The sequence below is a fragment of the Hypanus sabinus genome (assembly GCF_030144855.1).
Source record: "Hypanus sabinus isolate sHypSab1 chromosome X1 unlocalized genomic scaffold, sHypSab1.hap1 SUPER_X1_unloc_2, whole genome shotgun sequence".
NCBI classification, from domain to species: Eukaryota; Metazoa; Chordata; class Chondrichthyes; order Myliobatiformes; family Dasyatidae; genus Hypanus; species Hypanus sabinus.
In genome coordinates, this window is record NW_026778968.1 from 672,868 (window position 1) to 686,848 (window position 13,981).

The 13,981-nt window shown below is 50.8% G+C and overlaps 1 protein-coding gene across 1 annotated transcript in view; it reads left to right on the top strand.

The window, feature by feature from the left end:
* Window positions 1-785: 785 nt before the first annotated feature.
* The window catches only part of LOC132385619 (zinc finger protein 239-like), a 40,921-nt gene continuing 27,725 nt past the window's right edge, over window positions 786-13,981 (top strand). Inside the window, exons 1-2 of the mRNA XM_059957793.1 lie at window positions 786-896; window positions 1,544-1,928. Coding sequence (XP_059813776.1) covers window positions 786-896; window positions 1,544-1,928 — 496 coding nt within the window. The remainder of the gene's footprint in view (window positions 897-1,543; window positions 1,929-13,981) is intronic.

The following is a 13,981-nucleotide window of genomic DNA, read 5'->3' on the forward strand; positions in this document are numbered from 1 at the left end:
AGTTGGGAGAGCAGAGATAAATTTGACAGGGATGTCCCCGGGTCTAGAGGACCTGAGGTAAGGGAAAGGATTGAAGAGGTTAGGACTGTATCCATGGAGGATTGAGAGGAGATTTGATGAAGGTGTACGAATTATGGGTGGTTTAGATAGGGTGAATGCAAGTAGGCTTTTTCAACTGAGATTAGGTGTTACTGAAGGCTGAGGTCGTGGGGTACGGGCGAAAGCCAAAATCTTTCAGAGGAACGTGGTGGGGAGGGGAGGGGGGGTTCCTTCTTCACCCAGAGGACGGTGAGAGACTGGAAAGAGCAGTTCGTACGAGCTGGATTTCAATGTTGAAGCGAAGTTTGGACAGGTAGAGAGGACTATGGTCCGGAGCCGGTCGGTGAGATTGGGCAGTTTATATGGTTTTGTCTTGGACTAGATTGGGCCGAAGGGCCAGATTTTGCGCTGTACTTCTCAAAGTCTCTGTGACTTCAATTAGATCTTCAAGTGCACATCCTTTAGAACAGCTTTTTTTTTAATCCCTTGTATTGTTTTTCTTTTCACTAACTGTTTTCCACAATCTATGCCGCAGGGTCCCTGCCACTCCGCCCAATGCTCCAGTTGGAGCAGGAGTTGGATGCCCTGAGGATCATTTAGGAGGCTGAAAATATTATAGACGAGCCTTTTGAAGAGGCGGCTTCAGACAGTGGGTGGGAGACCAGCAGGAGAGGAGAAGAGATTAAGAAGTCAGTTCAGTATTCCCTCAGCAACAAATATACCCCTCTCGGTATTGCTGGTGGGGAATGACCGATCAGCTGACAGCAGCAGCTTCCAGGCCGGTGGCACTGCGGCCGGCTCTGAGCCTGACACGGAAGGGTGAAGGAGGCAGTGCAGTAGTTATAGGGGGCACGGCGGTGCGGAGGGAAAGAAAGGAGATTCCGAGGCCGCCAAAGAGTCACCAGGATGGTGTGCTACCGCCCGGGTGCTGGGACCCAGGATGGATAAAAGCAGCGGCAGGATAAGCAGCAAAATGGCTTCTTCCCTTCTGCCATCCAATTCCGAAATAGATTTTGAAGCTTTGGACACTACCTCACTTTTTTAATATTCAGAATTTCTGTTTTTGCACATTTTTTAAGTATTCTGTTCAATGTACGTAATTGATTTACTCATTTATCTATTATTAAGTTTTATTTTATTTATTATCTTTTCGCTCTGCTAGATTATGCATTGCATTGAACAACTGCTGCTAAGCGAACAAATTCCACTCGCTTGCTGGTGATAACAAACCTGAGAACACTCCAACATTTATTCACGGGAGATCAGTTCTTCAAAAGGATTGATTGTTCGGGGTATTAACTATGTCTGGCAACTGATTGGATGAATTGATGAAGGACTGTGGGACGTGACTCACTCACCCATCTCATCCCAGCTGCAGTGAGTTCACACTGGGAGATGCCGTTCACCTGCTCAGACTGTGAAAAGGGATTCACTCGGTCATCAACGGAGACACCAACAAGTTCACTCTGTGGAGAGGCCATTCATCTGCTCTGACTGTGGGAAGGGATTCACTCGGTTATCTAACCTGCTGAAACACCAGTCAGCTTACGCTGCTGAATGCCCGTTCACCTGCTCTCATTGCGGGAAGGGATTCACTCGGTCATCCAAAGTACTGGCACACCAGGCAGCTCACATTGGGGCAAAGCCATTCCCCTGCTCAGACTGTGCGAATCGATTCACTTGGTCTTCTGAAATGAAGGCTCATCAGCGAGTTCACGCCGGACCGACGCCGTTCACCTGTTTTGTATGTGGGAACGGATTCACTCAATCATCTGACCTACTGGTACACCAGCGAGTTCACGCTGGGGAAAGGTCATTCACTTGCTGGGATTGTGGGAAGAAATTCACTCGATCATCCAACGTACAGACACACCAGCGAGTTCACGCTGGCAGAGAAAGAAAGATGCAATCTTTTCAATATTTTCAAGTTTTCTGGCCCCGACCATCTTACTTTCACCATGGATGTCTAGCCCCTATACACATCCATACCCCACCAAGAAGGCCGCAAAGCTCTCCATTTTTCTGGACACGAGTTACCCTCCACCACCACTCTCCTCCACCTCGCGGAGTTCGTCCTCTCTGTCAACTATTACTCCATGGCTCCTCTCACTTCCTCAAGTAAAGTGTGTATCCATGGGTACTCACATGGGTCCCAGCAATGCCTGTCTGTTTGTCAGCTATGCGGAACAGTCTGTGGTTCAAGCCTAAACTGGTGTCAGTTTCCCACTTTTCCTATGCTACATTGATGACTGTATTGGTGCCAAACTAGTCAACTTCATCAACTTTGCCTCCAACTTTCACCCTACCCTTAAATTTACCTGGTCCAATTCCTTACTCACCTTTCTCCCCTTTCTCAGTCTCTCTGTCTCTGAAGACGGTTTTTCCATTGATGTCTATAACAAACCCATTGGCTCTCACAGCTACCTGGACTAAACCTCTTCCCTTTCTGTTACTTGTAAAAACACCATCATCTTCTCTCAGTTCCTCAGTCTCTGCCACATCTGCTGTTAGAATCAGGCTTTTCATTCCAGAATGAAGATGTCCTCCTTCAAAGAAAGGTGCTTCCCTTCCTCCTCCATCAACGCTGCCCTCAGCTGCATCTCTTCCAGGTCACACACGTCTGCTCTCATCCTATTCTCCCGACAGCCCACCATGGATAGGGTTATATATGTATGCATTAATCCTGCCGGAGGGTCTCGGGCTGAAACCTCCACTGTACTCTTCCATAGATGCTGCCAGGCCTGCTGAGTTCCTCTAGGATTTTGTGTGTGTTGAAATAAGTTGCAAGATTTAACTAATTAAGAGTGTGTAGAGAAAACTCCCCCATCCACTGTTGAGAAACCTCACCACATCAGCCGTGGATGGTCTGGGCCTAGATCCCCCTCCGGTGAGACATCTCATGATGTGCCATAGATGATCAGCCTCCCCTGTGAGAAGCCACAGTGACCGTGGATGTTCGGGATCCACCAGACTCCCCTGTGTGATACCTCCCCCATTGAAACTGGGCGGACTGAATCCATAACCATCCCCAGTGAGAAACCTCCCCCATTGAACCTGGATGGACTGAATCCACAACCATCTCCTGTGAGAAACCTCCCCCATTGAACCTGGATGGACTGAATCCACAACCATCTCCTGTGAGAAACCTCCCCATTGAACCTGGATGGACTGAATCCACAACCATCCCCAGTGAGAAACCTCCCCAATGATCCTGGATGGACTGAATCCACAACCATCTCCTGTGAGAAACCTCCCCATTGAACCTGGGTGGACTGAATCCACAACCATCTCCTGTGAGAAACCTCCCCCATTGAACCTGGATGGACTGAATCCACAACCATCTCCTGTGAGAAACCTCCCCCATTGAACCTGGGAGAACTGAATCCACAACCATCCCCTGTGAGAAGCCTCCCCCATTGAACCTGGGAGAACTGAATCCACAACCATCTCCTGTGAGAAACCTCCCCCATTGAACCTGGATGGACTGAATCCACAACCATCTCCTGTGAGAAACCTCCCCATTGAACCTGCGTGGACTGAATCCACAACCATCCCCTGTGAGAAGCCTCCCCCATTGAACCTGGGTGGACTGAATCCACAACCATCTCCTGTGAGAAACCTCCCCATTGAACCTGGATGTACTGAATCCACAACCATCTCCTGTGAGAAACCTCCCCCATTCAACCTGGGTGGACTGAATCCACAACCATCTCCTGTGAGAAACCTCCCCATTGAACCTGGATGTACTGAATCCACAACCATCTCCTGTGAGAAACCTCCTCCATTCAACCTGGGTGGACTGAATCCACAACCATCTCCTGTGAGAAACCTCCCCCATTGAACCTGGGTGGACTGAATCCACAACCATCTCCTGTGAGAAGCCTCCCCCACTGAACCTGGATGGACTGAATCCACAACCATCTCCTGTGAGAAACCTCCCCCATTGAACCTGGGTGGACTGAATCCACAACCATCTCCTGTGAGAAACCTCCCCCATTGAACCTGCGTGGACTGAATCCACGACCATCTCCTGTGAGAAACCTCCCCCATTGAACCTGGGTGGACTGAATCCACAACCATCTCCTGTGAGAAACCTCCCCCACTGAACCTGGGTGGACTGAATCCACAACCATCTCCTGTGAGAAACCTCCCCCATTCAACCTGGGTGGACTGAATCCACAACCATCTCTGTGAGAAACCTCCCCGCTGAACCTGGGTGGACTGAATCCACAACCATCTCCTGTGAGAAACCTCCCCATTGAACCTGGGTGGACTGAATCCACAACCATCTCCTGTGAGAAACCTCCTCCACTGAACCTGGGTGGACTGAATCCACAACCATCTCCTGTGAGAAACCTCACCCATTGAACCTGGGGGGATGAATCCACAACCATCTCCTGTGAGAAACCTCCCCCCCTGAACCTGGATGGACTGAATCCACAACCATCTCCTGTGAGAAACCTCCCCCACTGAGCCTGGATGCACTGAATCCACAACCATCTCCTGTGAGAAACCTCCCCCATTGAACCTGGATGGACTGAATCCACAACCATACCCAGTGAGAAACCTCCCCCATTGAACGTGGGTGGACTGAATCCACAACCATCACCTGTGAGAAACCTCCCCCATTGAACCTGGGTGGACTGAATCCACAACCATCTCCTGTGAGAAACCTCCCCATTGAACCTGGGCGGACTGAATCCACAACCATCTCCTGTGAGAAACCTCCCCCATTGAACCTGGAAGGACTGAATCCACAACCATCTCCTGTGAGAAACCTCCCCCATTCAACGTGGGTGGACTGAATCCACAACCATCTCCTGTGAGAAACCTCCCCCATTGAACCTGAGTGGACTGAATTCACAACCATCCCCAGTGAGAAACCTCCCCCATTGAAGCTGGGCAGACTGAATCCACAACCATCCCCAGTGAGAAACCGTCCCCATTGAACCTGGATGGACTGAATCCACAACCATCTCCTGTGAGAAACCTCCCACATTGAACCTGGAAGGACTGAATCCACAACCATCTCCTGTGAGAAACCTCCCCCATTGAACCTGGGTGGACTGAATCCACAACCATCACCTGTGAGAAACCTCCCCCATTGAACCTGGAAGGACTGAATCCACAACCATATCCTGTGAGAAACCTCCCCCATTGAACCTGGAAGGACTGAATCCACAACCATCTCCTGTGAGAAACCTCACCCATTGAACCTGGGTGGACTGAATCCACAACCATCTCCTGTGAGAAACCTCCCCCATTGAACCTGGGTGGACTGAATCCACAACCATCCCCTGTGAGAAACCTCCCCCATTAAACCAGGGTGGACTGAATCCACAACCATCCCCTGTGAGAAACCTCCCCAATTGAACCTGGGTGGACTGAATCCACAACCATCTCCTGTGAGAAACCTCCCCCATTGAACGTGGGTGGACTGAATCCACAACCATCTCCTGTGAGAAACCTCCCCCATTTAACCTGGATGGACTGAATTCACTACCATCTCCTGTGAGAAACCTCCCCATTGAACCTGGATGGACTGAATCCACAACCATCTCCTGTGAGAAACCTCCCCATTGATCCTGGATGGACTGAATCCACAACCATCTCCTGTGAGAAACCTCCCCCATTGATCCTGGATGGACTGAATCCACAACCATCTCCTGTGAGAAACCTCACCCATTGAACCTGGCTGGACTGAATCCACAACCATCTCCTGTGAGAAACCTCCCCCATTGAACGTGGGTGGACTGAATCCACAACCATCTCCTGTGAGAAACCTCCCCCATTTAACCTGGATGGACTGAATTCACTACCATCTCCTGTGAGAAACCTCCCCCATTGATCCTGGATGGACTGAATCCACAACCATCTCCTGTGAGAAACCTCCCCCATTTAACCTGGAAGAACTGAATTCACTACCATCTCCTGTGAGAAACCTCCCCATTGAACCTGGGTGGACTGAATCCACAACCATCTCCTGTGAGAAACCTCCCCCATTGAACGTGGGTGGACTGAATCCACAACCATCTCCTGTGAGAAACCTCCCCCATTTAACCTGGATGGACTGAATTCACTACCATCTCCTGTGAGAAACCTCCCCCATTGATCCTGGATGGACTGAATTCACAACCATCTCCTGTGAGAAACCTCCCCCATTGAACCTGGCTGGACTGAATCCACAACCATCCCCTGTGAGAAACCTCCCCAATTGAACCTGGGTGGACTGAATCCACAACCATCTCCTCTGAGAAACCTCCCTTTGAACCTGGGTGGACTGAATCCACAACCATCTCCTGTGAGAAACCTCCCCCATTGAACCTGGGTGGAGTGAATCCACAACCATCTCCTGTGAGAAACCTCCCCCATTTAACCTGGGAGAACTGAATCCACAACCATCTCCTGTGAGAAACCTCCCCCATATAACCTGGGTGGACTGAATCCACAACCATCTCCTGTGAGAAACCTCCCCCATTGAGCCTGGATGGACTGAATCCACAACCATCTCCTGTGAGAAACCTCCCCCATTGAACGTGGGTGGACTGAATCCACAACCATCTCCTGTGAGAAACCTCCCCCATTTAACCTGGATGGACTGAATTCACTACCATCTCCTGTGAGAAACCTCCCCATTGAACCTGGATGGACTGAAACCACAACCATCTCCTGTGAGAAACCTCCCCATTGATCCTGGATGGACTGAATCCACAACCATCTCCTGTGAGAAACCTCCCCCATTGATCCTGGATGGACTGAATCCACAACCATCTCCTGTGAGAAACCTCACCCATTGAACCTGGCTGGACTGAATCCACAACCATCTCCTGTGAGAAACCTCCCCCATTGAACGTGGGTGGACTGAATCCACAACCATCTCCTGTGAGAAACCTCCCCCATTTAACCTGGATGGACTGAATTCACTACCATCTCCTGTGAGAAACCTCCCCCATTGATCCTGGATGGACTGAATCCACAACCATCTCCTGTGAGAAACCTCCCCCATTTAACCTGGATGGACTGAATTCACTACCATCTCCTGTGAGAAACCTCCGCATTGAACCTGGGTGGACTGAATCCACAACCATCTCCTGTGAGAAACCTCCCCCATTGAACGTGGGTGGACTGAATCCACAACCATCTCCTGTGAGAAACCTCCCCCATTTAACCTGGATGGACTGAATTCACTACCATCTCCTGTGAGAAACCTCCCCCATTGATCCTGGATGGACTGAATTCACAACCATCTCCTGTGAGAAACCTCCCCCATTGAACCTGGCTGGACTGAATCCACAACCATCCCCTGTGAGAAACCTCCCCAATTGAACCTGGGTGGACTGAATCCACAACCATCTCCTCTGAGAAACCTCCCTTTGAACCTGGGTGGACTGAATCCACAACCATCTCCTGTGAGAAACCTCCCCCATTGAACCTGGGTGGAGTGAATCCACAACCATCTCCTGTGAGAAACCTCCCCCATTTAACCTGGGAGAACTGAATCCACAACCATCTCCTGTGAGAAACCTCCCCCATATAACCTGGGTGGACTGAATCCACAACCATCTCCTGTGAGAAACCTCCCCCATTGAGCCTGGATGGACTGAATCCACAACCATCTCCTGTGAGAAACCTCCCCCATTGAACCTGGGTGGACTGAATCCACAACCATCTCCTCTGAGAAACCTCCCCCATTGAACATGGATGGACTGAATTCACAACCATCTCCTGTGAGAAACCTCCCCATTGAACCTGGATGGACTGAATCCACAACCATCTCCTGTGAGAAACCTCCCCATTGATCCAGGATGGACTGAATCCACAACCATCTCCTGTGAGAAACCTCCCCCATTGAGCCTGGATGGACTGAATCCACAACCATCTCCTGTGAGAAACCTCCCCCATTGATCCTGAGTGGACTGAATCCACAACCATCTCCTGTGAGAAACCTCCCCCATTGAACCTGGGTGGACTGAATCCACAACCATCTCCTGTGAGAAACCTCCCCCATTGAACCTGGGCGGACTGAATCCACAACCATCCCCAGTGAGAAACCTCCCCCATTGAACCTGGGCGGACTGAATCCACAACAATCCCCAGTGAGAAACCTCCCCATTGAACCTGGGTGGACTGAATCCACAACCATCTCCTGTGAGAAACCTCCCCCATTGAACCTGGGTGGACTGAATCCACAACCATCTCCTGTGAGAAACCTCCCCATTGAACCTGGGTGGACTGAATCCACAACCATCTCCTGTGAGAAACCTCCCACATTGAACCTGGATGGACTGAATCTACAACCATCTCCTGTGAGAAACCTCCCCATTGAACCTGGGTGGACTGAATCCACAACCATCCCCTGTGGGAAACCTCCCCCATTAAACCTGAGTGGACTGAATCCACAACAATCCCCTGTGAGAAACCTCCCCCATTAAACCTGGATGGATTGAATCCACAACCATCTCCTGTGAGAAACCTCCGCATTGATCCTGGATGGACTGAATCCACAACCATCTCCTGTGAGAAACCTCCCCCATTGAACCTGGGTGGACTGAATCCACAACCATCTCCTGTGAGAAAACTCCCCATTGATCCTGGATGGACTGAATCCAGAACCATCTCCTCTGAGAAACCTCCCCCATTTAACCTGGGAGAACTGAATCCACAACCATCTCCTGTGAGAAACCGCCCACATTGAACCTGGGCTGACTGAATCCACAACCATCTCCTGTGAGAAACCTCCCCCATTGAACGTGGGTGGACTGAATCCACAACCATCTCCTGTGAGAAACCTCCCCATTGAGCCTGAATGGACTGAATCCACAACCATCTCCTGTGAGAAACCTCCCCCATTGATCCTGGATGGACTGAATCCACAACCATCTCCTGTGAGAAACCTCCCACATTGAACCTGGATGGACTGAATCCACAACCATCCCCAGTGAGAAACCTCCCCCATTGAACCTGCGTGGACTGAAACCACAATCATCCCCTGTAAGAAGCCTCCCCCATTGAACCTGGGCGGACTGAATCCACATCCATCCCCAGTGAGAAACCTCCCCCATTTAACCTGGGTGGACTGAATCCACAACCAGCTCCTGTGAGGAACCTCCCCCATTGAACCTGGATGGACTGAATCCACAACCATCTCCTGTGAGAAACCTCCCCATTGAACCTGCGTGTACTGAATCCACAACCATCTCCTGTGAGAAACCTCCCCCATTGAACCTGGGTGGACTGAATCCACAAACATCTCCTGTGCGAAACCTCCCCCATTGATCCTGGATGGACTGAATCCACAACCATCTCCTGTGAGAAACCTCCCCCATTGATCCTGAGTGGACTGAATCCACAACCATCTCCTGTGAGAAACCTCCCCCATTGAACCTGGGTGGACTGAATCCACAACCATCTCCTGTGAGAAACCTCCCCCATTGAACCTGGGCGGACTGAATCCACAAATATCCCCAGTGAGAAACCTCCCCCATTGAACCTGAGCGGACTGAATCCACAACAATCCCCAGTGAGAAACCTCCCCATTGAACCTGGGTGGACTGAATCCACAACCATCCCCTGTGGGAAACCTCCCCCATTGAACCTGTGTGGACTGAATCCACAACCATCCCCTGTAAGAAACCTCCCCCATTGAACCTGGGTGGACTGAATCCACAACCATCTCCTGTGAGAAACCTCCGCATTGATCCTGGATGGACTGAATCCACAACCATCTCCTGTGAGAAACCTCCCCCATTGAACCTGGGTGGACTGAATCCACAACCATCTCCTGTGAGAAAACTCCCCATTGATCCTGGATGGACTGAATCCACAACCATCTCCTCTGAGAAACCTCCCCCATTTAACCTGGGAGAACTGAATGCACAACCATCTCCTGTGAGAAACCTCCCCCATTGAACCTGGGCGAACTGAATCCACAACCATCTCCTGTGAGAAACCTCCCCCATTGAACGTGGGTGGACTGAATCCACAACCATCTCCTGTGAGAAACCTCCCCCATTTAACCTGGGTGGACTGAATCCACAACCATCTCCTGTGAGAGACGTCCCCATTGAGCCTGGATGGACTGAATCCACAACCATCTCCTGTGAGAAACCTCCCCCATTAAACCTGGATGGATTGAATCCACAACCATCTCCTGTGAGAAACCTCCCCCATTGAACCTGGGTGGACTGAATCCACAACCATCTCCTGTGAGAAACCTCCCCCATTGAACCTGAGTGGACTGAATCCACAACCATCCCCTGTGAGAGACCTCCCCCATTAAACCTGGATGGATTGAATCCACAACCATCTCCTGTGAGAAACCTCACCCATTGAACCTGGGTGGACTGAATCCACAACCATCTCCTGTGAGAAACCACCCCCATTGAACCTGGGTGGACTGAATCCACAACCATCTCCTGTGAGAAACCTCCCCCATTGAACCTGGGTGGACTGAATCCACAACCGTCTCCTGTGAGAAACCTCCCCCATTGAACCTGGGTGGACTGAATCCACAACCATCTCCTGTGAGAAACATCCGCCACTGAACCTGGGTGGACTGAATCCATAACCATGTCCTGTGAGAAACTTCCCCATTGAACCTGGGTGGACTGAATCCACAACCATCTCCTGTGAGAAACCTCCCCCATTGATCCTGGATGGACTGAATCCACTACCATCTCCTGTGAGAAACCTCCCCCATTGAACCTGGGTGGACTGAATCCACAACCATCTCCTGTGAGAAAACTCCCCATTGATCCTGGATGGACTGAATCCACAACCATCTCCTGTGAGAAACCTCCCCCATTTAACCTGGGAGAACTGAATCCACAACCATCTCCTGTGAGAAACCTCCCCCATTGAACCTGGGCGGACTGAATCCATAACCATCTCCTGTGAGAAACCTCCCCCATTGAACGTGGGTGGACTGAATCCACAACCATCTCCTGTGAGAAACCTACCCCATTTAACCTGGGTGGACTGAATCCACAACCATCTCCTGTGAGAGACCTCCCCATTGAGCCTGGATGGACTGAATCCACAACCATCTCCTGTGAGAAACCTCCCCCATTAAACCTGGATGGATTGAATCCACAACCATCTCCTGTGAGAAACCTCCCCCATTGAACCTGGGTGGACTGAATCCACAACCATCTCCTGTGAGAAACCTCCCCCATTGAACCTGAGTGGACTGAATCCACAACCATCCCCTGAGAGAAACCGCCCCCATTAAACCTGGATGGATTGAATCGACAACCATCTCCTGTGAGAAACCTCCCCCATTGAACCTGGGTGGACTGGATCCACAACCATCTCCTGTGAGAAACCTCCCCCATTGAACCTGGGTGGACTGAATCCACAACCATCTCCTGTGAGAAACCTCCCCCATTGAACCTGGGTGGACTGAATCCACAACCGTCTCCTGTGAGAAACCTCCCCCATTGAACCTGGGTGGACTGAATCCACAACTATCTCCTGTGAGAAACCTCCCCCATTGAACCTGGATGGACTGAATCCACAACCATCTCCTGTGAGAAACCTCCCCATTGAACCTGGGTGGACTGAATCCACAACCATCTCCTGTGAGAAACCTCCCCAATGAACCTGGCTGGACTGAATCCACAACCATCTCCTGTGAGAAACCTCCCCATTGATCCTGGATGGACTGAATCCACAACCATCTCCTGTGAGAAACCTCCCCCATTGAACCTGGGTGGACTGAATCCACAACCATCTCCTGTGAGAAACATCCCCCATTGAACATGGATGGACTGAATCCACAACCATCCCCTGTGAGAAACTTCCTCCATTGAACCTGGATGGACTGAATCCACAACCATCTCCTGTAAGAAAACTCCCCCATTGAACCTGCCTGGACTGAATCCACAACCATCTCCTGTGAGAAACCTCCGCCACTGAACCTGGATGGACTGAATCCACAACCATCTCCTGTGAGAAACCTCCCCATTGAACCTGGGTGGACTGAATCCACAGCCATCCCCAGTGAGAAACCTCCCCCACTGAACCTGCGTGGACTGAATCCACAACCATCCCCAGTGAGAAACTTCCGCCACTGAACCTGGATGGACTGAATCCACAACCATCTCCTGTGAGAAACCTCCCCCATTGAACCTGGGTGGACTGAATCCACAACCATCTCCTGTGAGAAACCTCCCGATTGAATCTGCGTGGACTGAATCCACAACCATCTCCTGTGAGAAACCTCCCCATTGAACCTGTGCGGACTGAATCCACAACCATCTCCTGTGAGAAACCTCCCCCATTGAACCTGGGTGGACTGAATCCACAACCATCTCCTTTGAGAAACCTCCCCCATTGAACCTGGGTGGACTGAATCCACAACCATCTCCTGTGAGAAACCTCCGCCACTGAACCTGGGTGGACTGAATCCACAACCATCTCCTGTGAGAAACCTCCCCCATTGAACCTGGATGGACTGAATCCACAACCATCTCCTGTGAGAAACCTCCCCATTGAATCTGCGTGGACTGAATCCACAACCATCTCCTGTGAGAAACCTCCCCATTGAACCTGGGTGGTCTGAATCCACAACCATCCCCTGTGAGAAACCTCCCCCATTAAACCAGGGTGGACTGAATCCACAACCATCCCCTGTGAGAAACCTCCCCAATTGAACCTGGGTGGACTGAATCCACAACCATCTCCTCTGAGAAACCTCCCTTTGAACCTGGGTGGACTGAATCCACAACCATCTCCTGTGAGAAACCTCCCCCATTGAACCTGGGTGGAGTGAATCCACAACCATCTCCTGTGAGAAACCTCCCCCATTTAACGTGGGAGAACTGAATCCACAACCATCTCCTGTGAGAAACCTCCCCCATTTAACCTGGGTGGACTGAATCCACAACCATCTCCTGTGAGAAACCTCCCCCATTGAGCCTGGATGGACTGAATCCACAGCCATCTCCTGTGAGAAACCTCCCCCATTGAACGTGGGTGGACTGAATCCACAACCATCTCCTGTGAGAAACCTCCCCATTGAACCTGGCTGGACTGAATCCACAACCATCTCCTCTGAGAAACCTCCCCCATTGAACATGGATGGACTGAATTCACTACCATCTCCTGTGAGAAACCTCCCCGTTGAACCTGGATGGACTGAATCCACAACCATCTCCTGTGAGAAACCTCCCCATTGATCCTGGATGGACTGAATCCACAACCATCTCCTGTGAGAAACCTCCCCCATTGATCCTGGATGGACTGAATCCACAACCATCTCCTGTGAGAAACCTCCCCCATTGAACCTGAGTGGACTGAATCCACAACCATCCCCTGTGAGAAACCTCCCCCATTAAACCTGGATGGATTGAATCCACAACCATCTCCTGTGAGAAACCTCACCCATTGAACCTGGGTGGACTGAATCCACAACCATCTCCTGTGAGAAACCTCCCCCATTGAACCTGGGTGGACTGAATCCACAACCATCTCCTGTGAGAAACCACCCCCATTGAACCTGGGTGGACTGAATCCACAACCGTCTCCTGTGAGAAACCTCCCCCATTGAACCTGGGTGGACTGAATCCACAACCATCTCCTGTGAGAAACATCCGCCACTGAACCTGGGTGGACAGAATCCACAACCATCTCCTGTGAGAAACTTCCCCATTGAACCTGGGTGGACTGAATCCACAACCATCTCCTGTGAGAAACCTCCACCATTGAACCTGGATGGACTGAATCCACAACCATCTCCTGTGAGAAACCTCCCCACTGAACCTGGGTGGACTGAATCCACAACGATCTCCTGTGAGAAACCTCCCCCATTGATCCTGGATGGACTGAATCCACAACCATCTCCTGTGAGAAACCTCCCCATTGAACATGGATGGACTGAATCCACAACCATCTCCTGTGAGAAACCTCCCTCATTGAACCTGGATGGACTGAATCCACAACC